The 27,743-nt window shown below is 35.9% G+C and overlaps 1 protein-coding gene and 1 pseudogene across 1 annotated transcript in view; one reads left to right on the top strand and one right to left on the bottom strand.

Annotated features, from left to right (window-relative positions):
• CFAP36 (cilia and flagella associated protein 36) overlaps positions 1-27,743 on the bottom strand; it is a 126,888-nt gene that overhangs the window by 24,857 nt on the left and 74,288 nt on the right. Inside the window, exons 2-6 of the mRNA XM_044659475.1 lie at positions 24,555-24,619; positions 22,760-22,861; positions 13,191-13,305; positions 3,171-3,258; positions 1,513-1,564 (exon numbers count right to left, since the gene is read on the bottom strand). Of these exons, the coding sequence (XP_044515410.1) occupies positions 1,513-1,564; positions 3,171-3,258; positions 13,191-13,305; positions 22,760-22,861; positions 24,555-24,619 (422 nt within the window). The remainder of the gene's footprint in view (positions 1-1,512; positions 1,565-3,170; positions 3,259-13,190; positions 13,306-22,759; positions 22,862-24,554; positions 24,620-27,743) is intronic.
• LOC123236575 lies at positions 16,958-18,656 on the top strand (annotated as a pseudogene).

Below are 27,743 nucleotides of genomic sequence, written 5' to 3'. Positions count from 1 at the left end.
AAAAAAAAAGCACATTTTTTCCTATTCCCATTCAGTTTTCTTATATCTAACATTTTAAAATTTCTAATCACCTCTTTAACTTTTTTCTTCTTTATATTTTTGGTTAGATTTATCTAGTTCTAAGGGGGAAAGTTCAGGTCCCCCACTACTATAGTTTTACTGTTTCCTCCTATAAGTTATTTAACTTCTTTAAAAATCTGAATGCTATACTGTTTGGTTTTGAATACTATTTCATTTGGTTGCATGCCTGAAAATGCATGAATATATTCTAGCCTGCCCTGCCAGACAGCAAAGAAGCAGGGGACTCTCAGAACATGCAAAACAAATCTACTACAAAAGTATTTCCATAGTTCCTTCTCACTTCTCTACACACTCCCTACACCAAATCTTACTTTATTACTGACTCATATTGCAAAATATATTTCTAGACTCAGGTCATTCAATAATGTTGGGCAATAGAGAATTCTGTTTCTATTTTTTTTTTTTTTTGCAGGAAAAAATATATTTACAACAGGGTTTCTTAACTTGGACTTAGTGAATTTGGTTTTGATCTTTAAATTTTGATAACTGCATTTCAATATGATTGGTTTCTTTTGTAACCCTATATATTTTAATTAATGCATTTAAAAACATTAATTTTGAAAAAGTGTTCATAGATTTCATGACTGCTAAGGGGGTCAATAACATAAAAAAGAAAATAAACTTCTGATCTAACATATCAGAAATTTCCATGGGAGAAAACATATTGAATAGCTTATTTAAAAAATAGTGAAATTCCACTGAAAATTAGAATCTTTTTTTTTTTAAACCCTTAACTTCTGTGTATTGACTCATAGGTGAAAGAGTGGTAAGGGTGGGCAATGGGGGTCAAGTGACTTGCCCAAGGTCACACAGCTGGGAAGTGTCTGAGGCCAGATTTTAACGAGGACCTCCAATCTCTAGGCCTGACTCTCAATCCACTGAACCACCCAGCTGCCCCATGAGAATCTTATATAAATGACTAAATTAATTTTCGTTTAAAATAAAGTAGAGTACCATCATAACCTATCCTCATACACAGATATAGATATCCATGAATTAAACTGTCTCCATATATGTGCATATATGTATATATGTATACACATGTATATGTATATTATTTTTTTCAGTAAAGAAATATGTGTAAAATAAGATGCCTTTACTACCTTCCACCCTCAAAGTGTATTAGATCAGAAAATGTCAGTCTCTGAAATTAAAGCTAATTTTAAAAATAGCAAAAAAATTAAACCGATCAATTATATAAGTGGCCCATTCTAAGAGCTATTTTGTAAATGGATTGTCAATGAAACTAATTCCTCACAAATGAAAATTATATATGAATATTTATACTCTCTGAGAAAAAAATGAAATTTCTAGAAATTACCATAGTATTTCCCCTCAAAATTTATCTTCAATATAAAAATTTGGACATATACTTAATTTATTAATAAAAATGATGGTCCTTTTTTTACATTAAAATATACTGGCATATACCTGTTTATTTCTCTTCCTTTCTTCTTCTTGCTCATATTCTTCTTTTGATTTTCTGGAACATAAATATTACCCCAAAAAAAATTTTTAAGCAAAAAATAAATAGATGTAGGTTATCTATTCTAACAATATAAATAACTATTTACTGTTCAATATATGAATATCCCTTTTCAAAATCTAGCTTAATTTTGATTCTATCATGTTAAGTTCAATAGAAGTCTCAGAGCTATAGGATGAATTTAAGGGAAAACTTCCCAATAATTAGAACTATCCAGAAATGCAAAGCCTTGTAAGGTCATGAGTTTCATATCACTCAGAATGTCCAAATAAAGGCTTGGTTGACCACTAACTGGGGATGCTGCAGGAGGATAATGGCTGAGTTAAATGACCTCTGGATTCCCTTATAACTCCAGGATTCTGTGATTCTATGAAGACACATTCAATTACTCTACTCTTTGATCCAAATGTGAATGTTATCTTGAGAGTAACATCCCCAAAGGGAGCAAATATTCAGTAAAATGTAACTTCCTTAAGGCAGGAGTCTTTCAATATTTGTCTTTATATTCTCTAATGCCTATCATAAGGGAATGAACTAAGTAGTTGTTTAATAAATGTTTCTTTAACTAAATTGATTTGAATTGACTCTAAAGAGGGAAATGCTCCTTTGACAAAATTTACCTGTCTCTCCATGCAATTTCTCACTGGGAATCTATAAAGAACAACTTACCCAAATGTGAGCAAGGTCCAAGAGGATCCCAAAATTCTTTAATGAATTATGTTATTCTAGACTGAAAAGGGACTTCAGTAGCCATTCTCAAAAAAAAAAAAAATACAAATAATAACATACCTAATACGTAGTCATCCAGTCCTTGATTGAAAACATCTAAGAAAAAGTAACCTAACAGTTCCTGGAGGCAACTCATTGTACTTGTAGACAGCTCAAATAATTAAGAATTTTTTCCTTAAATTAAGCATAAGTTTATTTCTTTGCAATTTCTACATGGTACTCCTGGTTTTCCCCTCAGGGACCAAACAGAACAAATGCAATCCTTATAATAATAATAATAATAATAATAATAATAATAATAATAAATAGTAGTAGTAGCAGTAGTAGTAGTAGTAGTAGTAGTAGTAATTAGCATTTATAAAGCAACTACTATGTTCCAGGCACTGTGCTAAGTACTTTACAAATATTATTTCAATTTCTCTTCATAACAATCCTAAAGGTAAGTACCTTATCTCCATTTTGCAACTGAGTAAACTGAAGAAGACAGAGATTAAATAGTTTACTCACAGTAAAATAGCTAATAAGTTTCTGAGTCTTGATTTGAATTCAGTTTTCCTGACTCTAGGTCTAGCAACCTAACATAGCTGCCTCCAAAATCTTGGTGTTAGAAGGGAACATAGAGGTCGACCATTAGATTTCTGCAATCTCACCAGTTAGTGCCATCCAATCCTCACTTTAACACTAACAATGACAGGTGGCAAATACTTGAAGAGAACTGTGATTTCTCTATTCCCCCAGCTCTGAAGTCTTCTCTTATGAAGTATAATATATGTGTGTGTATAGACACATACAAACATATACAGATATATGTATGTGCACATACATATTATCATATCATAATTCTTTAAGTAATAAAATGATTAAAGAAAAATACCTAAGAACTTCCCTTAGGATTTTCATTTCTTCTTGTTCTAGTTCACTGACCATATCGGAACCATCTGTTAAACAGTCAGGTAATACACCTATCAAATTAAAAAAAGGAAGAGGATAAAGAGTAAGAATTAAATTTAAAACATTCTATTTGTCAATATTCCAGTCTATTATAAAATACAAATTTGTAGCCGAAGTCTAAAATACTTTGCAAGCTATTATCTTTCTTACTACAAAATTACAAAGTATTTTATCACGATAATATTAAATCATAGTCACTATTTTCAGGTATCAGCAAACTATGTACAAACACAACTTTTAAAAAGGAACCATTCAACAAGCTTTATACTAGGCATAAACACAAAAGGGATACAAATCCAAATTAAACAATCCCTGCTTTCAAGGAACTTGTATTCTATGTCATCCAGTCTAGAAGAGGCACTTATGATGAATTCTATTTTTTTTAAACCTTTACCTTCCATCTTCGAATCAGTACTGCAAATTGGTTCCAAGATAGATAGAAGAGTGGTAAGGGTTAGACAATGGAGTTTAAGTGACTTGCCCAGGGTCACACAGCTAGGAAGTTTCTGAGGCCATATTTAAACCCAGGACCTCCTGTCTCTAGGTCTGGCTCTCAATCCACTGCGCTACCCAGCTGCCCCCTGAATTCTATTCTTTATCAACATCATAATCAATTTTTATCTATCTTCTTTACTACTCTAATGTGTTAAGAGGGGATTTCCAATTTAATTTATTTTGTTATCAACCCTCAAAATATTATATCACCTGACCCAGATGAACTACATCCTCAGCTCCTAAAAGAATTGGCAGATGTGAGTACAGAGCTATTGTCAATGGTAACTGAAAGATTATGGAAAAACATTATGGAAAAACACAAGACTGGAGAAGGGCAAATGTCCCAATATTCAAAAAGAGGACTTCTAGGTTAAGATGGCTATAGAGTAGAAGCACCACCAACCCATATATGATACCTCAAAAGGACAAAAAAAAACAAATCCAGATGAATGAAAAGACTCCACAATAGGGCACAGCATCAAAAATATGTGGAATTTGGGCGTTTCCACGCTATAAGGGGGTAAAATAGCTCCCACCAAAACGCAAGCTGATCAACCCTTCCCCACCCCACCTACAATGCCACAGTCAGAGCCAGTGCACCATAAATAGAGGGAGCATGGGGTAATCTCTAGGTTCTTGGCAGCTGACTGGGAACACTAAGGGCTTGCCCCTGAGAGCAGCTAGACTTGAAACACAGATCTTGGGCACAGAGATAGATTTGAGAGGGGCAGCAGACAGTGGAAGCAGCAAAAAGACTTGAAAAGGAGCCTAGAACAGAGGAGCAAGCATGGGGCAATCTCTGGGTTCTTGGCAGCTGACTGGGACCACCAGGGATTTACCCCTAAAAGCAGCTAGACTTGAGACCCCAGGAGGCTAACGAGCACGAACCTTGGGCGCAGAGATAGAGCTGAGAAGGGCAGAAGATAGTAGAAGCCACAGTGAGACTCGAAAAGTAGCCTCAGGCAAAAATTGCTCCATAGCTCCATACACAGAGAGCCTGCCCTCCTCACTCAGAACTCTGGCTGGAAAAGAAAAACCAGCATAGTTATGGCAAGCAAAGCCCAAGAAATCCAACCTTCAATCACCAGAAAGAAAAAGAAAAAGGCACTGACCCTAGATAATTTTTATGGAGAAAAAATCCAGACCAGCAGAGGAGGACAAACAAGTAAACACACCCAAATCTTCCCAAAAAAATGAAAACTGGTCACAAGCTCTTGAAGAGTTCAAATCTGAAACCATGAGAAAGGTGGAAGAGATTTGGTGAGAAAAGTGGGAAATAGCTCAAAAAGAAACAGTTTAAAAGACAGAAACTCCCAAGTGGAGAAAGAAGCCCCAAAATCAAATTAAATGATAAGCAAATTGGAGACCAAAATTAAACAGTTGGAAACCATGAAAAAACAGGATAGACCAAACCAAAAAGGAAAATCAAAAGATTATAGCAGAAAACCAGTCTTTAAAGACCAGAATTTGGCAAGTAGAAGCCAATGATCTTGCAAGACAGCAAGAACTAATAAAGCAAAGTCAAAAGACTGACAAAATAGAAGGAAATATGAAATATCTCAGTGAGAAAATGACTGACCAAGAAAACAGGTCTAGAAGAAACAATTTGAGAATCAATGGTCTTCCTGAAAAATCAGAAACAAATAGGAACCTTGTGTGTTATTTAGAATTACTGGGGTTTTATTTAGAAGTATTAAGCCTCAAGATATGTAGATATATGAAAACTTCCTGTGAACGTGTGGGGGACTTTGAGACTACATTTTCTGTGATGCAACGGGTTTCCTGTTTTGGATGTGATGACATTTTCAACATAAAGCCTGGCTTTAACTATTAGCCAACCGGGCTTAATGCTCTCTCTGGTATGAGGCAGACAAGATGGAAGGAGATATGGACTGGTGGTATTTTTGAAAGAGTCAGGCGTGGTCTTATATATTTTTACCAACATGGCCATGGTAATTAAAATATTACTTTTCCTCATAATATCAGCCTTTATCATTTTTAATCCTTACACTTGACATCATACTACAAGAAATTATCCAAAAAATTGCCCTGATGTTCTTGAATATGGCAAAATAGACACTAAAAGAGCCCATAGATCACCCTCTACACTAAATCCTCAAAAGACAACCCCCAGGAATGTAAGTGCCAAATTCAAGAGTTTCCAAGTTGAAAAAATATTACAAGAAGCCAGAAAGAAACAATCCAGATATCAAGGAGCACGAATCAGGATTACACAGGCTCTGGCAACCTCCAACACTAAAAGACTGCAAGGATTGGAATATGATATTCAGAAAGGCAAGAGAATTGAGTCTACAACCAAGGATCACCTACCCATCAAAAATTACTATATACTTCCAGGGAAAAGTATGGGCATTCAACAAAATAGAAGATTTCCAAGCATTTGTAAAGAAAAGATCAGAACTAAGCAGAAAGTTTGATATCCAACCACAAAAATCAACAGAAATATGAAAAAAAGATAAATAAGAGAGGGAAAAGAAAAAAAATTTTTATTTGCTTCTTTAAGGGCTTCAATAAGATCAAATTATTTGTATTCCTATATGGAAAAAATGTTATGTGTAACTCTCAAAAATTGTATTCACTATTATGGTAATTACAAGAATTATTCACAGGGAGAGGTTGGAGTACTAAATGGTCTAAGATGATATGCAAAAGCGGGGGGGGGGGGTGTAGAATAGAAGATGGCACCAAGAGAAACTTGAAGGAATAAGAAAAATAGGGTAATCTATACCACACAAAGAGGCACATGGGAAGGGGAGGGGATGAATACTATTATAAGAAGGAGAGGAAGAGATTGTTAATAAATACTACTTAAACCTTACTTTCAGTGGAATCAATTCTAAGAGGGAAGAGCAGCTAGATATTGAATATTGATATATTGATATTTCCCTATGGGGAAGTCAGAAGGAGAAAGCCATGGGGGGGGGGGGGGGGTACTTGAGCAGGGAGTTCAAAGAGGGAGGGAAAGAGAAGGGGGAGAGAATTTAATAGATTTTTAAAAAATAATAAGAGGGAAACAAAAAGGGAGGGGGCATAAAGGGACGTAAACTAAGGGAGGGGATAAGGGGAACTGATTAAAAGCAAACCACTGGTTTAAAAGGAAGTAGTGAGGGCAGCTGGGTAGCTCAGTGGATTGAGAGTCAGGCCTAGAGACAGAAGGGCCTAGGTTCAAATCCGGCCTCAGACACTTCCCAGCTGTCCCTGGGCAAGTCACTTGACCCCCATTGCCCACCCTTACCACTCTTCCAACTATGAGCCAATACACAGAAGTTAAAGGTTCAAAAAAATAAAAAATAAAAGGAAGTAGTGAAAGAAGAAAGTGCAGAACTAGGAGAGGATATCAAAATGTTGGGGAGTACACAGCTGACAACCATAACTCTGAATGTAAATGGAATAAACTTGGCATAAAATGGAAGCAAATAGCAGAGTGGATTAGAAACCAAAATCCTATCATATGTTGTCTACAAGAAACACACATGAGGCAGGTAGACATACACAGGCTAAAGTTAAAAGGCTGGAGCAAAATCTATTGGGCTTCAACTGAGAAAAAGAAGGCAGGAGCTGCAATCCTGATATCTGACAAAGTCAAAATAAAAATAGATCTGATTAAAATAGACAGGGAAGGTAATTATATCCTGATAAAATGCAGTATAAACAATAAGGAAATATCAGTATTCAACATGTATGCATCAAATGGTATAGCATCCAAATTTCTAAAGGAGAAACTTGCAGAGCTCAAGGAGGAAATAGATAATAAAACTATACTATTAGGAGACCTGAACCTTACTCTATCAGATCTAAATAAATCAAGCCAAAAAATAAATAAGAAAGAGGTAAGAGAGGTGAATGAAATCCTAGAAAAATTAGAGTCAATAGATATATGGAGAAAAAATAGGAACAAAAAGGAATACACTTCTATTCAGCAGCACATGGTACATTCACAAAGACGGACCATGTACTAGGGCATATAGACACGGCAAACAAATGCAAAAGAGCAGAAATGATAAATGCAACCTTTTCAGATCACAATGCAATAAAAATAATAATTAGTAAGGGTACATGGATAGGCAAATCAAAAATTAATTGGAAATTAAATAATGTGATTCTCCAAAATCAGTTAGTTAAAGAACAAATCATAGAAACAATAATTTCAATGAAGAGAATGACAATGATAAGACATCCTACCAAAATCTGTGGGATGCAGGAAAGCAGTACTTGGAGGAAATTTATATCCTTGAATGCATATATTAACAATTCAGGGAGGGCAGAGATCAATGAAACGGGCATGCAAATCAAAAAACTAGAAAGTGAACAAATTAAAAATCCCCAGATGAAAACTAAATTAGAGATCATAAAAATTAAAGGAGAAATTAATAAAATTGAAAGTAAAAACTATTGAATTAATAAATAAAGACTAGAAGCTGGAACTTTGAAAAAACAAATTAAATTGACAAATAACTGGTCAATCTAATAAAAAAAGGAAAGAAGAAAACCAAATTAACAGTATCAAAGATGAAAAGGGAGACCTCACCTCTAATGAAGAGGAAATTAAGGCAATCATTAAAAATTATTTTGCCCAATTATATGGCAATAAATATAGTAATCTAGGTGATATGGATGAATATTTACAAAAATATAAATTGCCTAGATTAACAGTAGAAAACATAGAATACTTAAATAATCCAATATTGGAAAAAGAAATTGAACAATCCATCAAAGAACTCCCTAAGAAAAAATCCCCAGGACCAGATGGATTCACAAGTGAATTCTATCAAACTTTCAAAGAACAACTAATCCCAATACTATACAAATGATTTGACATAATAAGCAAAGGAGGAGTTCTTCCAAATTCCTTTTTGACAAAAATATAGTACTGATCCCAAAACCAGGTAGATCAAAAACAGAGAAAGAAAACTACAAACCAATCTTCTTAATGAACATAGATACAAAAATCTTAAATAGAATACAAGCAAAAAGACTCCAGCAAGTGATCAGGTGAGTTATTCATTATGATCAGGTGGGATTTACACCAGGAATGCAAGGATGGTTCAATATTAGGAAAACCATTCACGTAACTGACCATATCAACAAGCAAACCAACAAAAATCATATGATTATCTCAATAGATGCTAAAAAAAACCTTTGACAAAATACAAAACCCATTCCTATTGAAAACACTAGAAAGTATAAGAATAAAAGGGCCTTTCCTGGGGGCAGCTGGGTGGCTCAGTCGATTGAGAGCCAGGCCTAGAGACAGGAGGTCCTAGGTTCAAATCTGGCCTCAGACACTTCCCAGCTGTGTGACCCTGGGCAAGTGACTTGACCCCCATTGCCTAGCCCTTACCACTCTTCTGCCTTGGAGCCAATACATAGTATTGACTCCAAGATGAAAGGTAAGGGTTTTTTTGTTGTTTTTTTTTTAAACCCTTGTACTTCGGTGTATTGTCTCATAGGTGGAAGATTGGTAAGGGTGGGCAATGGGGGTCAAGTGACTTGCCCAGGGTCACACAGCTGGGAAGTGGCTGAGGCCGGGTTTGAACCTAGGACCTCCTGTCTCTAGGCCTGACTCTCACTCCACTGAGCTACCCAGCTGCCCCACAGGGTTTTTAAAAGAATAAAAATTTTAAATAAAATAAAATAAAAAGACCTTTCCTAAAAATAATAAATAGTATATAGCTAAAACCATCAACAAGCATCATCTGCAATGGGGATAAATTAGAAGCATTCCCAATAATATCAGGAGTGAAACAAGGATGCTCATTATCACCTCTATTATTTAATATTGTACTAGAAACACTAGCAGTAGCAATTAGAGAAGAAAAAGAAATTGAAAGTATTAAAATAGGCAATGAGGAGACTAAGGTATCACTCTCTTTGCAGATGATATGATGGTCTACTTAAAAAATCCTAGAGAATCAACTAAAAAGCTAGTGGAAATAATCAACAACTTTAGCAAAATTGCAGGATACAAAATAAATGCACATAAATCATCAGCATTTCTATATATTTCCAACATGTCTCAGCAGCAAGAGTTAGAAAGAGAAATTCCATTTAAAATCACCCTAGACAATATAAAATACTTCGGAATATATCTGCCAAGACAAACACAGGAATTATACAAACACAACTAAAAAACACTTTCCAAACAATTAAAACTAGATCTAACCAATTGGAAAAACATTAATTGCTCATGGGTAGGATGAGCTAACATAATAAAAATGACCATCCTACCCAAATTAATTTACTTATTTAATGTCATACGTACATATTAGTGCCATACATACATCAAAATACCAACAAACTTTTTTACTGAATTAGAAAAAACTATATAACAAAGTTCATTTGGAAGAACAAAAGATCAAGAATATCAAGGGAAATAATAAAAAAATGTGAAGGAAGGTGGCCTAGCAGTACCAGATATTAAACTGTACTATAAAGCAGCGGTCATCAAAACAATATGGTAGGGGCAGCTGGGTAGCTCAGTGGATTGAGAGCCAGGCCTAGAGACAGGAGGTCCTAGGTTCAAATCCGGCCTCAGACACTTCCCAGCTGTGTGACCCTGGGCAAGTCACTTGACCCCCATTGCCTACCCTTACCAATCTTCCACCTATAAGTCAATACACAGAAGTTAAGGGTTTAAAATTAAAAAAAAAAAAAAACAATATGGTACTGGCTAAGAGACAGAAGGAAGGATCAATGGAATAGATTTGGGGTAAGTGACATCAGCAAGACGGTCTATGATAAACCCAAAGAACCCAGCTTTTGGGACAAAAATCCACTATTTGACAAAAACTGCTGGGAAAATTGGAAAACAGTATGGGAGAGATTGAGTCTAAATCAACATCTCACACCCTACACCAAGATAAATTCAGAATGGGTGAATGACTTGAATATAAAGAGGGAAACTATAAGTAAATTAGGTATACATAGAATAGTATACTTGTCAGATCTGTGGGAAAGGAAGGATTTTAAAACCAAGCAAGAGTTAGAAAAAATACAAAAATGTAAAATAAATAATTTTGGTTATATTAAAAAGTTTCTGTACAAACAAAACCAATGCAATTAAAATTAGAAGGGAAGCAACAAATTGGGTAAAAAATCTTGATAACAAAAAACTCTGACAGAGGTCTAATTACTCAAATATATAAGGAGCTAAAACAATTATACAAAAAATCAAGCCATTCCCCAGTTGATTGCCCCAATTGGGCAAGGGACATGAACAGGCAATTTTCAGATAAAGAAATCAAACCTATTAATAAACACATGAAAAAGTGTTCTAAATCTCTTATAATTAATAGAAATGAAAATCAAAACACTTCTGAGGTACCACCTCACACCTAGCAGATTAGCTAACATGACAACAAAGGAAAGTAATAAATGTTGGAAGGGATATGGCAAAATTGGGGCATTAATGCATTGCTGGTAGAGTTGTGAATTGATCCCATTCTGGATGTCAATTTAATTTCCTTTTTTGACAGAATTATTAAGTTAGTAGATAACGAGAGTAGTGTAAATATAGTTGACTAAGATTTTAACAAAGTTTTAATAAAGTAACTCATGCTATTCTTTGATAAAAGATAAAGAACTCTAGATTAGTTGGATTATATGATATTAGCTGCTAGGGACCAAGAAGTAATATACTTTTTTTTAACTCTTGCCTTCTGTCTTAGAATTGATCCTAAAAGCAGTAAGGTCTAAGCAATTGGGTTTAAGTGAATTGCCCAGGATCACACAGTTAGAAAGTATCTGGGGTTAGATTTGAACCCAGGACCTCCCATCTCCAGGTCTGGTGAGATCTCCATCCACTAAGGTACCTAGCTGTCCTGAAATAATGCATTCTTAACTGGCTGGAAAGTAGAACTCAGAGAGTGGTCACTAATGGCTCAAGATCAATGTGGCAGGCCTCCAATGGAATTTTTATCAGTGACTTAGATAAGGGCACAAATGATATATGCTCATCAAATCTGCAGGAGACATAAAGCTGGGAGGGACAAAGTAACATGATGAATGACAGAGTGAAGACCCAAAAGGATCTTGCCAGGCTAGAGCACTCAGCCAAATCTAGTAAGATGAAATTCAATTGAGATAAGTGTAAAGTCTTGTATTTTGGTACCCAAAATTAACTTCAGAGACACAGTAAGACAAGGGAAACATGCTTAGCTAACATTTGTTCTGTGAAAAGATCAGGGGGTTTTGGTGAGAAAACAGCTTCAGATGCATCAGTAACATAATGTGGACACCAAAAAGCTCACATAATCTTGGGCTTCAATAGGAGCACAGTTTCTAGGGTTAATGAAGGACACTAGTGCAATGCCCTTGTCAGAACTTATCTGTAGTACTAAGTTCAGTTCTAGGAGTCATGATTTAAGAAACAACTTGAGAAAGGGAAGTGTTTCCAGAAGAGTACAATCAGAATAGAGAAAGGTCTTGAGTACCTGTCAGATGAGATTTAACTGAAGAAACTGGGCATGTTTAATCTGAAGAAAAGAAGATTCGAAAGGATCATAATAGCTCTTATTCAAGAATTTGAAAGGCTGTCACGTGGAAAAGGGATTAGATTTGTTTTGTTTGGCCTTAGAGGGCAGAATCAGGAGGAACAGGCAGAAGCTGCAAAAAGGCATACTAAAAATTACTGATAATCCTAATAATTTGAGCTATCTAAAAAGGAAAGGATTGCTTGGAGAGGTGGTGGATTCCCTCTTGTAGGAAACTTTCAAGCAAAAACTGGATAGCAATTTGCTAGGTTATAGTGAAGATTCCCTTTGTTTACAGATTAAGAAGTCCCTTCCAACTCTCCAGTTTTATGATTCTAAGTACACTGTGTGATTCATACTTGGAAAGAAGTTTATCAGAAAATTTATGTGTTATTATAGTTGTACATTATTTTGCTCCTTCCTGCCAATCTTTGTAAGATGGATGACACAATAGAAAAATGAGGATAGCAGTTATATGGTCATGAAATAACTTCTGGTTGCCAAAACATTATACTGGATCTATTTAGATCCAACCTCTTAGCTTATGAAGGACAAAGAAATCAGCAAAAATCCTGATTTTTGTTCATCAAAGAATTCTTTCTAGAAGGTCTGGAACTTGTTATGAGTAAGGCTAGCATGGAAGTGAAGAATTTGTAAAAACATAAAAATCTGAATAAAGTTTAAAAAAAGTTCCTCTGTTAGAAACTAAGAGTTAAGTTTCTATTGAAGCATGAGAGTATGACTTTAGTGGAGAACTTCAATATTTTGGGAGAAAAATATTACTAGCACTGTTGAATGCATGCCAGTGATAAATTTATGGACTTTGATCCCTGGAAAAAGTCAAAGGCTATAGACTCCAGTAGCATAAGAAACCTGCACCATAATCACAATTAAATTAGCACAGACAAGGCTGTAAAACATGCCTAACACTTAAATTTTGAATTTTTTTAAATTACCATTTCTCTCTTGAATTATTCGAATTGCTTGCAACTGCATTTCTATATTCTTCTGGACCATCATTGCTTTAAATATACTGAAATCTTCTGCTGCCAACACTGGTTGTAAGATGGCCTGTAGAAAGAAATGTAATGTTAATTGTATAATTTATTTATAATTTAAAATTTTCCAAAGTTTGTCCCCCAAAAATGTTTAATGCAAATATGCACTTAGATCAGGTATGCTACATTATCTGATAAGAACAAGACCAGGTTTTTAAGGATTACTGTCTTATTTAGGAAAGTAGCATGACAGCTATAATGCAAAAAGCTTCACTTGGAATCAGGAAACCTAGGTTTGAATAATGACTCTATAGATCACCAGCTGTGTCCATATATAAGTAAGCCTCTTAGTCTCATTGTCTTCATTTGGAAAATGAAGATAAAGTGCAGTACCTCTGCTACCAACTTCACAAGACTTGTGAAGAAGGCACAAAACTTGTGCAAATGAAAACTGTTATTAGTATATGAGTTGTTACAGGCTGGGGTGAAATCAAAATATTTCTAGGAAGAATTTGAAACAATTAGATTTGGAATTGAGTGTCAAACCAGGGCATAACCTACTACAGTAATCTGTTCATTATTCATGAGTACTTTCATGAGTAAAATAGATTGAGGTAGATACAAATGCCAGCTTAATTTAGATAGCATTTTGCACTTTGCAAACATTATTCATTTAAACCTCAAAACAACTCTGTGAGGCCAATGTTATTATTATCCTCAGTTTTTAGATAAAGAAACAAGCTTAGAGACACATTAAAACTCTGAAATAACACCTGGATCCAGGTCTTCCTGGCTCTACCTACTATGCTGTTCTTATTTCTAGAACCTGATAGGTTAGCTAAGAATACTAAGGATCATTCAAAACTCACTGAAATGTTAAAACATTTTGAAAGAGGTCTATTAGCAAATAAAATGTGAAATTACCTATGTTGGTATAAATATGATTAGAAAACAAAAAGAATCTCATTTAACTGAATTGAGAAACCAGATTTTATGTATAGAAACAAAATAAAATTAGTCCTCACCTCAACATAGATTCCTTTATCTCCCTTATCTAACTAAAATTGGAGCAATTTGGGAGAAATTAGGTTTGCACCAACAGCTTACACCAGACAGACCACAAGTCCAAAATATGACTTCATTTAAGGTTATAAATTATAGGCAAAATGCCAGCCTGAACAAAGGCATGCTGTCTAGCTCCCCAGAACCTACTCCATCAAAAACATGAAATGTGCATTAGACCAAATAATGAACAAGAAATCCAACAAGAAACTACAGCAAGTGGCTTCACCCCAGAACTGCCCAAAAAAGTGGGCCAGCACAGGGATGAGAAAAGGAGGTTACCCACAAAGCCAATACTAGCACAGACAAACAAACCAGTAATCTCCCAGCACAGCTTGGACTAGGGTGATTTAATCCTCCAAAGTCCATAGCAGGCTGTCTTAAGATTCCACAGAGGTCCTTAAAGATCCAGCTCTATTAGCCTCAAAGATCAGGGGTAGGGAGAGAAAGGAGAGTTAACTAGAAGCAGAGGTAAGCACAAGAATCTAGGCAACATAGGACAAGACAAGACAAGCTGATCAACCCACCTAAAATTATATCAGGAGGCAGTAATTGCCCTGAAAAAAAGCTCCAATTCAATCAAATTGATAAGCATTTATTTAAGTGCCTCCTATGTGCCAGGCACTGTACTAATCACTGGAGATACAAAGAAAGGCAAAAACAATCTCTATTCTCAAGGAGAAGACAACATACAAATAACTATGTATAAATAAAATATATTCAGGAGGAACTGCAGATAATCTCAGAGGGAAGGCAGTAACATTACAGATGATAGAAAAAGATTTCTTGAAGAAGGTGGGATTTTAACTCTGAGTTAAGGAAGTCAGGGAAGCCAGTAGGGGGAGATGAAGAGAGTTCATTTCAGGCATTGGGGTCAGTAAAAAAGTACTGAATGAGGAGATGGAGGGTCCTGCGCAAGGTCAATGTAATTAGAACACAAAGTTAGTGGAGGACAGTAAGGTATAAAAGAAGACTGGAAAAGTAAGAGGGGGCTAGCTTACAGGTCTTTAAAATCAAAGGATTTTATATTTGATCCTGGAGGTCAATGAGAAGCTTCTATAGTTTGGACCTCTAGATTGCAAGCTTGGATAATTTGGACATCGAGGATGCCCTCAACAGTAATAGGGAAGTTAGAAGATGAAGGTTCAGGGAGAAAATAATTCAGTTTTGGATAGGCTGCATTAAAGATATCCTGTGAAAAACCTTTCTGCTTCTACAATGACAGTGGAAAAGTTATTTTTAAAAAGCAGGGTGGGATAGAGGGTGCTAAGAGGCATACAACTAGCTATGAGTACTCTAAATGCGGGATCCTTAGCCAATTACCCTGTGAACCCCTAGAAACACCTGAAGAAATTCATTTATCTAACTCTTCATATTTTTACTATACAAAAAACTAGAACTCAAAAAGAAGTTACAATTAAATGGAATGATCTCCTTCAAGATGAAAATAAATAGGATTTAATTTTATCAGGCATCCAACCTCAAGAAGAAACATCATTTCATGGTACATTTGGTCATATCACATTGCAAAGTTCATCAAAGGTTTTTGCAAAAAAACATAATGAAAATAATTGTAACCTTTGGGCCAACTCATTGCAGATAATGAGGAGGTAGAGAAATTCCATAAAGAATTCAGACTCTCCCAATTAACTCTATAGAGATTCTGATATTAAATCACTCCAATTCAAAAATAGTAATAGGAAAAGATGCCAAAAATAAAGTTGGAAAATATGGCTCAGGAATCGCCAACACATCATAAATCTTTTTTCCCCCAAGAATCAGAAGGTGACAGACATAATTAACAAAAAAAAAAATAACAGCAAAATATAAAACGGTTTATATTTTAACAGGCTCATTATGATGTGGGAAGCATTCCTGAATCAATTAGTTCTCTGTGTACAACTACTCTACAAGTTGGGCAAGGCAAAGATCAAACTAATTCAAGGCTTTAAAAAATAAGAAAAACATGATATTTAAGTAAAATAATTACACTCTAACCTTAATTATTGATGTCAAAAAACAGGGAACGAATGGAAGAAGAGGCAAAGGTACTGATTATAACAATTTTCTAAATAAATTCAGACAATATATACTAACTGTCAATTTTTAAAAAATAGTCTAAAAATCACCTTAGTTGGCCAACATAAATTTTATTTGTTATGGTTTGGCAGCCAAAGATAAAACTGATTTAGAATACACACTCTTATGAAATCTTACAGAGGATGACAGTGGAAGATTACAAACAGAATCAACTCATAAAACAGTGAGAAACAGTGGAGGAAAGCAACCATTTAAAAAAAGTTTAACAAGAGACCTAAGCAAAGCCACATCATTAAACTGGGAGGACAAAAGACAAAGGGACAAAAAAATATGCAGTTTTTCATAACAAACCTTTCACCATTAAGGACAGGTAAAGCCACCAGTTACATTCAGACTCACAATTTCTCTAAAGTTTCCAATGATTTCTCTCCAAAAGCCAGATCTAATTACTTTTTCTCAGACCATTCCAACAGATTGTCCTACTTATCATCTCCAAACTCTCACATTCAATCTCTCCTGAAGGGGGTGGCAGTGAGGAAGGAGAGGAGCTTGGGGCTGGGTCTCAGGTGCAAGCCAAGCCCCAGACCCCAGGCCTGAAAGAAGAAAGTTTTCGGGCCACCAATATGAAGTTATGCATCCTAGTCTTCTCCAGCTGCTTCCACCTGCTGTTGATGAGAAGACCCCCAGATGGGCCCGGTCATGACTCCCACCCTTCGAATGAGAAGCCTGATTCTATGCTGTCAGATTATGATATCTTTTCTTTGTCAAACATCCAGCAACATTCCTTGAGGAAAAGGGATCTACAAATAGCATCACATTTAGAAAGATTATTGCTTTTTTCAGTCTTAAATAGGCATTTTAAGGTATATCTAACATCAAGTGCTGAACACTTTTCACAAAATTTCAAGGTATTATTTATGGATGGGAAAAAAGAGCAAGAATATCCTATAAAATGGAAAGATTTCTTCTTGGGGCATGTAGTGGGTGAACACAACTCCAGAGTTCTGGCCCATATAGGTGATGATGACTTTACAGTAAGAATCAATACAGATGGGGCAGAATATAACATTGAGCCACTCTGGAGATTTATTAACAATACCCAGGATAAAAGAATGTTGGTTTATAAATCCAAAGATATCAAAAATGTTTCATGTTTTAAGTCTCTGAAAGTGTGTGGTTATTTGAAGATTGAAAAAGAATTGCTCCCTAAAGGACTAGAACACAGAGAACTACATAAAGTGCATGTTCATCAGGAGAAGAGAGCTCCTCCAAATCTAATGAAGAATACATGCAAGTTATTGGTGGTAGCAGACCATCTTTTTTAAAAGTATATGGACAGGGGGCAGCTGGGTAGCTCAGTGGATTGAGAGCCAGGCCTAGAGACAGGAGGTCCTAGGTTCAAATCCGGCCTCAGACACTTCCCAGCTGTGTGACCCTGGGCAAGTCACTTGACCCCCATTGCCTACCCTTACCAATCTTTCACCTATAAGTCAATACACAGAAGTTAAGGGTTTAAAATTTAAAAAAAAAAAAACGTATATGGACAGAGGGGAAGAGAACACAACTACAAATTGCATAACTGAACTGATTGACAGAGTTGATGACATCTATCAGAATACAACCTGGGACAATGCAGGTTTTAAAAGTTATGGCATACAGACAGAACAGATTCATATCCTCAAGGCACCTCAAGTGATAAAACCTGGTGAAAGACACTTTAACATAGCAAAAAGTTATCCTAATGAAGAGAAGGATACCTTGGGATGTGAAGATGTTACTAGAGCAATTCAGCTTTGATATAGCTGAGGATGCATCAAAAATTTGCCTTGCACATCTTTTCACATATCAAGATTTTGCTATGGGAACTCTTGGGTTAGAATATGTTGGATCTCCCAGAGCAAACAGTCACAGAGGTGTTTGTCCAAAAGCTTTATAGCTCAGTCGGGAAAAAGAACATCTTTCTGAACAGTGGTTTGACCAGCACCAAAAATGATGGTAAAAACTATCCTTACAAAGGAAGCTGATTTAGTTACAATTCACGAACTGGGACACAACTTTGGAGCAGAACATGATCTTGATGGCTTAGCAGAATGTGCCCCAGATGAAGATCAAGGAGGAAAATATGTTATGTATCCTATAGATATGAGTGGAGATCATGAAAATAACAAGATATTTCTAACCATACAGTTCAATATAACTATTCCTGACTGCTTCAGGACTACCTACAAACATACTCAGATCTCCCCCATCTTCAATAAACCCTCATCTGATTCACCCTTCCCTGCTGGCTATCATCCTATCTCTCTTCCATCTCAGCTATAAAACATTAGATGCCTCTACTTCCTGACTCCTCTTATTCTCTTCTAAACCTCTACAATCTGGCTTCGAAATTTATCATTCAACTGGCACTGCCCTCTACAAAGTTACTAATGATTTTTTAATTGCAAGAGCTAAAGGCCTTTTCTCAATTATAAACCAACTTGAATTCTGCAGCATTTAACCCTCAATCACCTTCTTCTCCTGGATACTTCCCTTCTCAGGGTTTTTATTAAACTGCTCTTGCCTAGTTTTCCTCCAGTCTGTCTGACTCCTCTTTCTTAGTCTCCTTTACTATTGCTCCACCTTTCAGTGTGGTTATACCATAAAATTCTGTCTTTGATCATCTTCTTTTTTATCTCTGTTACAGGGGTTCCTATACCTGGGGTCCATAAAGTTGTTTTTTAAAAATATTTTGATAATGATATTTCAATGTGATTGGCTTCCTTTGTAATACTATTTTATTTTGGGCACTGAAAAAACATTCTGAAAAAGGGTCAATGCCACAAAAAAAAGTTAAGAACCTTTCCTCTATATACTATTTCATTTGGTTATCTCATTAATTGTCATGGATTGAATAATCAACTCTATGCAAATGATCCCTATATCTATATATCCAACTCTGATTTCTCTCCTGAACTCTATCTAGTCCTTAAGTGCCTTTTAGATGTCTCTAACTCTCCCTTAAGCATCTCAAAATTCTTCTTACAAAACCTCCTATCCTTCTATCTCCCTCTGTGTTTCACCCCTCCAAACCTATTTTTTGTCCTCATAACTACCTGTCACTCCATTTCTCCATACTTTCCCAAGCTACCATCTCTATTCTAGCTACATTTCTCTCCTTTCCCAATTGTGGCCCAATAGTTAACAACCAATTAAATTCTGAGTCCATAACTGTCAAATCTCTCTTCTTTGCCCAGTCTTAACTCATAGTTCAATGAAGATAATACATAAACAGTACAAATAACACATATAGAGGGTAACTGAAGATACTCATTGTAGAGAGAAAGCCTTAGCATTAAGGGGAATCAGAGAAGGCTTCTTAAAGAAAGTAGGAGTTTATTCTCTAACTGACTATCACACTTCCCACAGCAGCTGTTTTCTAGCCTCTCTCTTCTCTCACCTCCTACTTCACTGAGAAAATAGGGGGCGTTGTTGTAAGTTTCCTCTACCTTATTCTACTCCTTAAAAGCCTCCTGTTACCTTCTTCTTTGCTCTATACTCTGCCAAAGAAGCAACCTTTTTCCTCACCAAGGCTGAACCCCTCCACTGTACCTCTTGCTTTCAATCATCTCCATCCCATCAACTTTCTCGTCCACCCTACCTATTGGCTCCTTCCACTCACCCCCAACATGCCTGCTCCCCTGTGCTTAAAAAACTTTCACCTGACCCTTGCTATCCATCCCCTCAAGTTATTGTTCTCTCCACATACCCCCACCTTCCTCCCAGCTTTCGCAATGAGGTTCATAGGGGAAAAAAAAAAAACTTTTTATACTCATTTTCTCATTTCCTCTTATATTCATTTTCCCATTTCCTCTTTAACTCATTTCCCTACCCCTTGTAATCTGCTTTCAAACTTCACTGCTAAAATGTAATGGTATTTTAAAAGGTTACCAATGATCTCTTGATTGCTAAATCTGACAGCCTATTCTTAGCCTTTATCCTTCTTACTCTCTCTGCAGCATCTGACACCATTCAATTCCTTCTGTTCCAAAGTAATCTCTCCTTGGATTTTATAGCATTTTTACTTCTTGGTCTTTCTTCTACTTGTCTGTCCACAACCTCTCAGTCACCATTGTAATATAATCACCCATGTCCTGCCTCAAAACCCTGTCCCCCAAGATTCTGTCCTAGGCTTTTTCTCTCCTACATTCTTTTATTTGTAATTACAATAGCTTCTATGGATGCCATTATCTCAGACAAATAACTTCTCAATCTATACAGACCACCCTAATCTTTTTTCTGAGCTTCAGTCATGAACCAACTAAATGGCTACTGAACCTTTCTACTTGTATGTCCTATATGTATCTCAAACTCATCACGTACAAAAAAGAACCTCTTCCCCCAACCTCGCATTCACTCATCTTCCAATCTGTTGAATTGTAACACTATCCTTTTAGTAACTTTAGTTCCCCACCTTAAAATCATTTCCCACTTTTCCCTCACCCCACAGCACACTTTATCAATCAGTTGCCAATTCACATTAATACTGTTTCCACAATATCTCTCAGATTTATCCCTTTCTCTTTATTCATGTGGCCTTCTTTTCACCTCTTACCTAGATTATTGCAATAGCCTTTTAATTTGTTTTTCTTGTCTCAACTCTCTCTCCTTTCCAGTTCATTCTCCACAAAGTCATCAAAATAGTATTCCTAAGTAGATCTAACAATGTCAGTCTCCCACTAAAGTTCCCTCCTGTCTCTAGAATAAAATGCAAACTCCTCTGGTTTGATATTTAAAGCCCTTCACAATATGGTTCAAACCCATTTTTCCAAGTTTATATATCACTCACTTACTCTGTATTCCAACCAAATTGGCTATTTCCCATATCCAGCCTGATATCTCTCATCTAGGGAGTTAGGCAGTTAGAAAACTCAATGAATAGTGTTAGGTCTGAAGTCAGGAAGACTTAAGTTCAAGTTCACCCTTGGACACTTACTAGCATGTGAATGACCCTAGGAAAGTCACTTAACCTATCTGACTTGTTGTGAGACTCAAATAAGACAATATTTGTAAAGCACCTACCACCATGCCAGGAACATAGTAGGTGATTAATCAATGTTTGTTCACTTCCAAATTCTCAACTGTCACTAATGCGGCGAATGCTGCATTTGTTCTCCCTGCCTCAAGTACTATCTTCTCCAAATCCCTTCTCCACAGAGCTGACAAAATAGTTCTTCTAAAGCACATATCTGACTATAATATTCCCGCTTTTGAGAATTTTCTTAATTGTCTCTAGAATAAAATTCATATTATTTGGCTTGAATTTAAAGTTTTTCATAATGTGGCTCCAGCCTAACTTTCCAGGCTTATTACTACCCAACTCCCCTTACCTAACTCCCTCCCACATTGCACACCTCAGCCAGATAGAACTATTTTGTTCCCCAAACACTAATGTACCTTTACAATGGCTGTCCTTCATGTCTTTACTGCACTTGCTCCTGACTTCCACCCATTAGACTCAGCAGGCTCCTTGAAGATTAAACTTACATGTTGCCCACTCCCTGCTCCTAGCTATTACTGTCCTCTCCGCCAAATTCACCTTTTATCTCTCTTGCACATACTTATTATATGTGTGCATTTTCCCCATGAAAGACTGCAGGCTCCTTGAGGGCAAGAACTATTTCATTTTTGTGTTTGTATCCCCAACACTTAGCACTGTGCTTGGCACTTAATAGGGACTTTAATAAATGCTTGCAGACTGATTATTAGTACTTGCTCTCTCCTCAAATTATCAGACATATGTGAATCCATTTACATGTTTTATTCCTCAGAATACAGTAACTTCTTTAAGGGAAAAGATTGTTTTTCATTACACACGGTTGATGCTTAATAAATACTTTTTGGATTTAACTGACAAACTGTTATCTCATCAATCATTCCCATTCTCTATCTGTTAAGCAGATTTTTTTGAACCCAGGTATAAGACACTTTATATTTATTCTCTATTAAGTTTCATCTTATTTGATTCAATACAACGTCTAGGCTTCCAAGGTCTTATAAGATCCACTGATATCTAGCGTGTTAGCTGTCCCACTTCATCCTCCCAAGTCTGTGCCATCTGTAAATTTCATAGTAGGTTATCCATGTCTTTATCCATGGCATCAATTTTTAAAATGTTAAACACAGACCCAATATAAAACTTTGAAGTCTGGGTAACTGAAGCTGGGTGGTGATAGTGTTCATTCCTTTGAGTTTGTGGATAATAAGAAAATGTTAACATTTTTCTTTCTTGATACCATCTTACAAATGTGTTTTTTTACATATTCTACATATTCATATAGCTGTACAACAACAGCAACCTTCCATTAAGTGTAGTCAAAAGATTTCAAAGAAAAGAACCCATGATCATATCTGTTCAAATAGTATTATAAAACAAAACCCAAGACCTGTGATGTCCGGGACTTTGCAAGAGGAGAAGTACATGCTTCTTGAAACTGATCTTCATTAATTCCAATTTCTTTTAGATAACTTTCTAAGAGTTTTTCAACCTAGTGAAAGAAAAAAAAATATATCCACAAATTACTCTTATAATATTGATGAGGGGAAATAAATGTTTTGTAAGAACTGCTGCCATTGCCTTGCTCTTGTTTTTCTGTCTAAAAGCTATTAGTAGGGCAGAAAGTAAAAGTTCAAAAAAAAATATTTGTTGCCATCTTTAATAAAACAACAGAAAAAATTAAAAGTATTTGAAATATTCTACAATTTTACATTCCCTCCCCTTTTTTTATTGGAAGACCTATGATTTCAGGGATGGAGAGAGAACTGTAACTGAGAAAATGGCCTCTACCAGTGCTATTCAGCACTTTCTTTTCCACTTAATGTCTTAGAGTTGCCAGGGGCACTAAGAGTATTTCCTAAGGATCACAGTCAATGTGTCAGAGAAATCATTTGACCAAGGGCTACCAGATTCCAAGTCCAACACTCTGTCCATGTATAAATGCTCTCCTCTAATCATCATAAATTAATTCATACAGAATTCCCTATAGAATGAACTTCCTTATTTTTAACAAAAAGACTTCAAAATATCATTTGTTAAGGGTCATAGACAAAATTAAGATGAATTTAGAGCTTCTACAATTTAGATCCCTTATTAAAATCTATCAATAACTCCCTAAAATCGGAAAAGTCAAATGTAATATGGAGCCATAGTATAATTTTTCTGTCTCTCATTTAATCAGTATATAATGATAATGAGAAAAGAAAATAATTTTTATACCCTATTTCTTTAAAGCTGCAAAAGGAAATTCAATAATTTGTCCAATATGCCTATTCTATTCAATTAGGAATACATAGATATTAACTTATTTACATAGCATTTTAAAACTTAGCTAATGTAATAGCTTTCTGATTGATGTCCTTGCCCCAAGTATTCCCCACTGTAGGCTCAACTCCATTCAACTGGAGGTCTACTTTGGCTTCTCCACCATGCCCAAACACCAGGTATATTCTCCTCTCATCCTTCTCCTCTCTAGTTTCAAGTTTCTTTTGTGTTTTATCTTTTCTCATAAGTCTGTAAATTCCTTGAAGGAAGAACTATTTTTTTCTTATTTGTATACCCAGCACTTAGCACAGAGCCTGGAAAACAGTAATCATTGTTTATTGACTGACTCACTAACATTTGATTACAAAAATCATGTGAGACAGGCAGTTCAAGAAGTTAAATTCATTTCACAGATGAGGTAAGTGAGGCAAAAACAGGCTAAGTGACTTGCCAAGACCATGTAACTAATAAACATCAAAGCCAGAAACAAAAGGTTTTATGACCATGTGTCCTCTTAACTATACTACACTAAATGAAATACTGAAAGAGTCTCTAAAGACAACCTGATTGGTGATATTGTTAGAATAAGTTTAATTTCTGCACTACAAGTAAAAGAAATTAAAGGGGGCAGCTGGGTAGCACAGTGGATTGAGAGCCAGACCTAGAGACAGGAGGTCCTAGGTTCAAATCTGGCCTCAGACACTTCCCAGCTGTGTGACCCTGGGCAAGTCACTTGACCCCCATTGCCTACCCTTACCAATCTTCCACCTATAAGTCAATACACAGAAGTTAAGGGTTTAAAATTAAAAAAAAAAAAAAGAAAGAAATTAAAGATGGGAAAATCCATTATATGTTATTTTTTAATGTCCAAATCTTATTTTACTCAGCAATTTTTAAAAATGTCAATGAAGAAAACTTGCCAGTTCTTTGTATTCTTGATGAATTTCTGTATATGTCAACTTGCTTTCTTCTTCATCATCAAAAACTGAAATGTAAAATGGAAACAACTGATAAATTATTCATAAAATTATGCATATTATACATAAAAGAATGTGAAAAAACAAATTAAGATTATAAAGAAAAGATTAGTTTAAAATCAACTTGATTCTCATGTATCCAGATATTATATATCTGAAAATATAATTCATTTTAGCATTTATAAGCGCTGAAAGATATTAGGACCCTTTATCAGAGTACCTCAAAGAGCATATATATATATGTATATATATGAATTAAAATAGGACATATCAAATTATAATGGAATCCAGATTACTTTATCATACTGGAATTTAGTTGTGGCAAATAATGCTTGAAATGAGTAGGGTATTCACCATATATATTATTAACAGTTAAAATATACAAACCAAGGGGCACCTGGGTAGCTTGTGGATTGAGAGTCAGGCCTAGAGATGGGAGGTCCTAGGTTCAAATCTGGCTTCAGACACTTCCCAGCTGTGTGACCCTGGGCAAGTCACTTGACCCCCATTGCCCACTCTTCCACCAAGGAGCCAATACACAGAAGTTAAGGATTTTTAAAAAATCTAAATAAAATAAAATATACAAACCAAAACTTTAAAAAAAATAATATTTACTGAATGTATACTATGTATAAGCTGTTCCAAGGGACATGAAATAACATGTCTCTTCCTACACTTAAGAATCTATAATCTAGCTAGGAAAGACAAGACAGAAGAAATTCAGACAATTTTTCAAAAAAGGATGTTTCAGAGCACTAACCTATTAGTTGTAGTACTAATTTCCAATCTACTAATCCAAGGATTTTGGCAAAGAAAATGCAATAAAAAAGATAATAATAATAACTACTTAAAGTGAACCTTATTCTGACTTGACTGGGTATTGTTTATATTTGACATTCATTATGGCATTCAAGAGTACCAAGGGGTGTGCAGGGTATCTGGTCCCATACAAACCACTTTCTTAATTTATCCTGGTATATACCTTCTATATACACAGTTGTTTACATATTGACTCCCCCATTCGAATGGAATGTAAGGTCCTTAAGGGCAGGAACTGTATTTGCCTTTCTTTGGATCCCTATTCCCAGCACTTAGCACAGTGCCTAACTATATAAAAGCTAGAGAACACCTTTCCCCTCTTTAACAAACAAAAATCTATTCCTTTTCCCTCACAGAACCTGTACTCCCCCATAAACCTATTGATTTCTCCTATTTAAATATTTCTCTTGATTTCTCCATTTTCATCGGCACACCCTAGATAACCATGGGTATTCTCCAAGGCTGCCTTGGGCCCTCTTCTGCTTCTATACTATTTCACTTAGTGATCTCGTCTGCTCCTAAAGATTCAACTATCATATCTATGCAGATGATCTTAAATTTTATTTGTCCTAACCTTTTTCCTGACATCCAGCCTCACATTTCCAAATGCTTTTAGGACACCTTTAACTGGATATGTCTTGTAGAAATCTTCTATGTCATCGATATGTCCAAAACTGAATTCATTACCTTTCTCCTGCCCCTCAAACCTTCCCTCTTGCTAACTTCCTAACTATTGTCAAGGGTTCCCCCATTCACCCAGGCTTATAACTTACGTGTTATCCTCAGTCCCCACCCCTTCCCATTCAATCAATGGTCAAGCCTAGTCATTCCTACTTCCTATATACTCCCTTCTCTCCTCTGACCCTGCTTCAGACCTTTACTATCTCACACTTAAACTACTTCAATACAACTATTAGTGGATCTCCCTGACTTAGGTCTCTACTTATTCCAGTTCATACTCTACTCTGCTGTCAAAATGATCTTCCTAAAATGCTGGTCTGATCATATATATCACTTCTCTATCCAATCAACTATAATCAAATATAAAATCTTTGATTCAGTTTTTAAAGCTGTCCACAACTTGCCCTATCCTCTCTATCCAATCTTCTTACATTTCACAGCCTACTACACACTCTGCAATCCAATGACAATCCCCTTGCTATTCCTCACATGATATCTCATCTACAAGTTACTCCATATCCCAATGAAATTTTTTCAATGGCTATCCTCCAAGTTTAGAACTTTCTCCCTCCTCATCTCAAATTTCTAGCTTCCTTGGCTTCATTCGAAATCTCAGCTAAAATCCCACACTCTCTCTAGAAGAAATCTTTTCCAGTCCTCCTTAAATTTAGTATCTTCTCTCTGAGATTACCTCTAACTTAACCTGTATATTATCCTGTTTGTACAAAGCTGTTATGTATGTTGTCTCCCCCTAGCCTAGCCCATATTCATAAAGAATGAACTCCTTGAGAGCAGGGCTGTTTCACATTTCCTTGTATCTCTAGAGTTAGCACAGTTCCTAGACACTTAATAACTGTTATATGACTAACTTACTGACATAAGTGATTAATAAATGTTTGCTGAAGCATAGCTACAATGAAGAGATATGAGAATATGTTCCACTTCTTTGCAGAGATGGAAGGTCGACAAGCACTGAACACTGCACAGACTTTTGAGAACTATTAGGCTGTTTTTTTCCCCCTCATTCTTTTCTTGTCTTAAAAAAAAAATAGCATTGTTATATGGAATGATTCTCTGAAAGGGGAAATAATATTGGAGGAACTAAAATGATGTAAAAAAAAAAAAAGACACCAATAAAATAAATGCTTGTTGAATGGCTCAATTCCTTTGGGAGCAAATGAGTCCCTAAATCCTCCTTTCCCAATAAGCAAGTGGTAATTCCCCCTTTCCTAGAAAAAGTCTTCTTTTAAACTTGGTGAATCCCTCTAGGGGCTTGGAAGGGTGGGAAGGCATCTCCATCTATCCTTTAGTTGTTGGGGGAACCCGTTCAACCAGTTTAAAAAGCTTTTGTATTCCTCATTACGGCTTTCACCTCTAGAGGCAGAAACCTGAGGATTTAGAGTAGTAGCTAACAGTAGTGGGGAAGTTTTTTATGTGTCTGTGTATGCTTATTTTTTTCTTCGAAATTAGGAAAACTCAAGATGGGGATGGAAGTGGGGTAGAAATGAGAGTGGAAAGGGGGTTGTGGCGGGTAAGAAACAGGAAGATAGGGGGATGAGTGAAGAACAGGAAGGTAAGGTGGTCTGCTGGTGGGGCTAGATGTGCAAACAAAGTTGGGGGTTGTGAAGAATA

The sequence above is a fragment of the Gracilinanus agilis genome, chromosome 2 (genome assembly GCF_016433145.1).
Source record: "Gracilinanus agilis isolate LMUSP501 chromosome 2, AgileGrace, whole genome shotgun sequence".
In the NCBI taxonomy this organism is placed as follows: Eukaryota; Metazoa; Chordata; class Mammalia; order Didelphimorphia; family Didelphidae; genus Gracilinanus; species Gracilinanus agilis.
The sequence above is the reverse complement of the archived record's forward strand: the minus strand, read 5'-3'. Positions and strand labels throughout refer to the sequence as shown.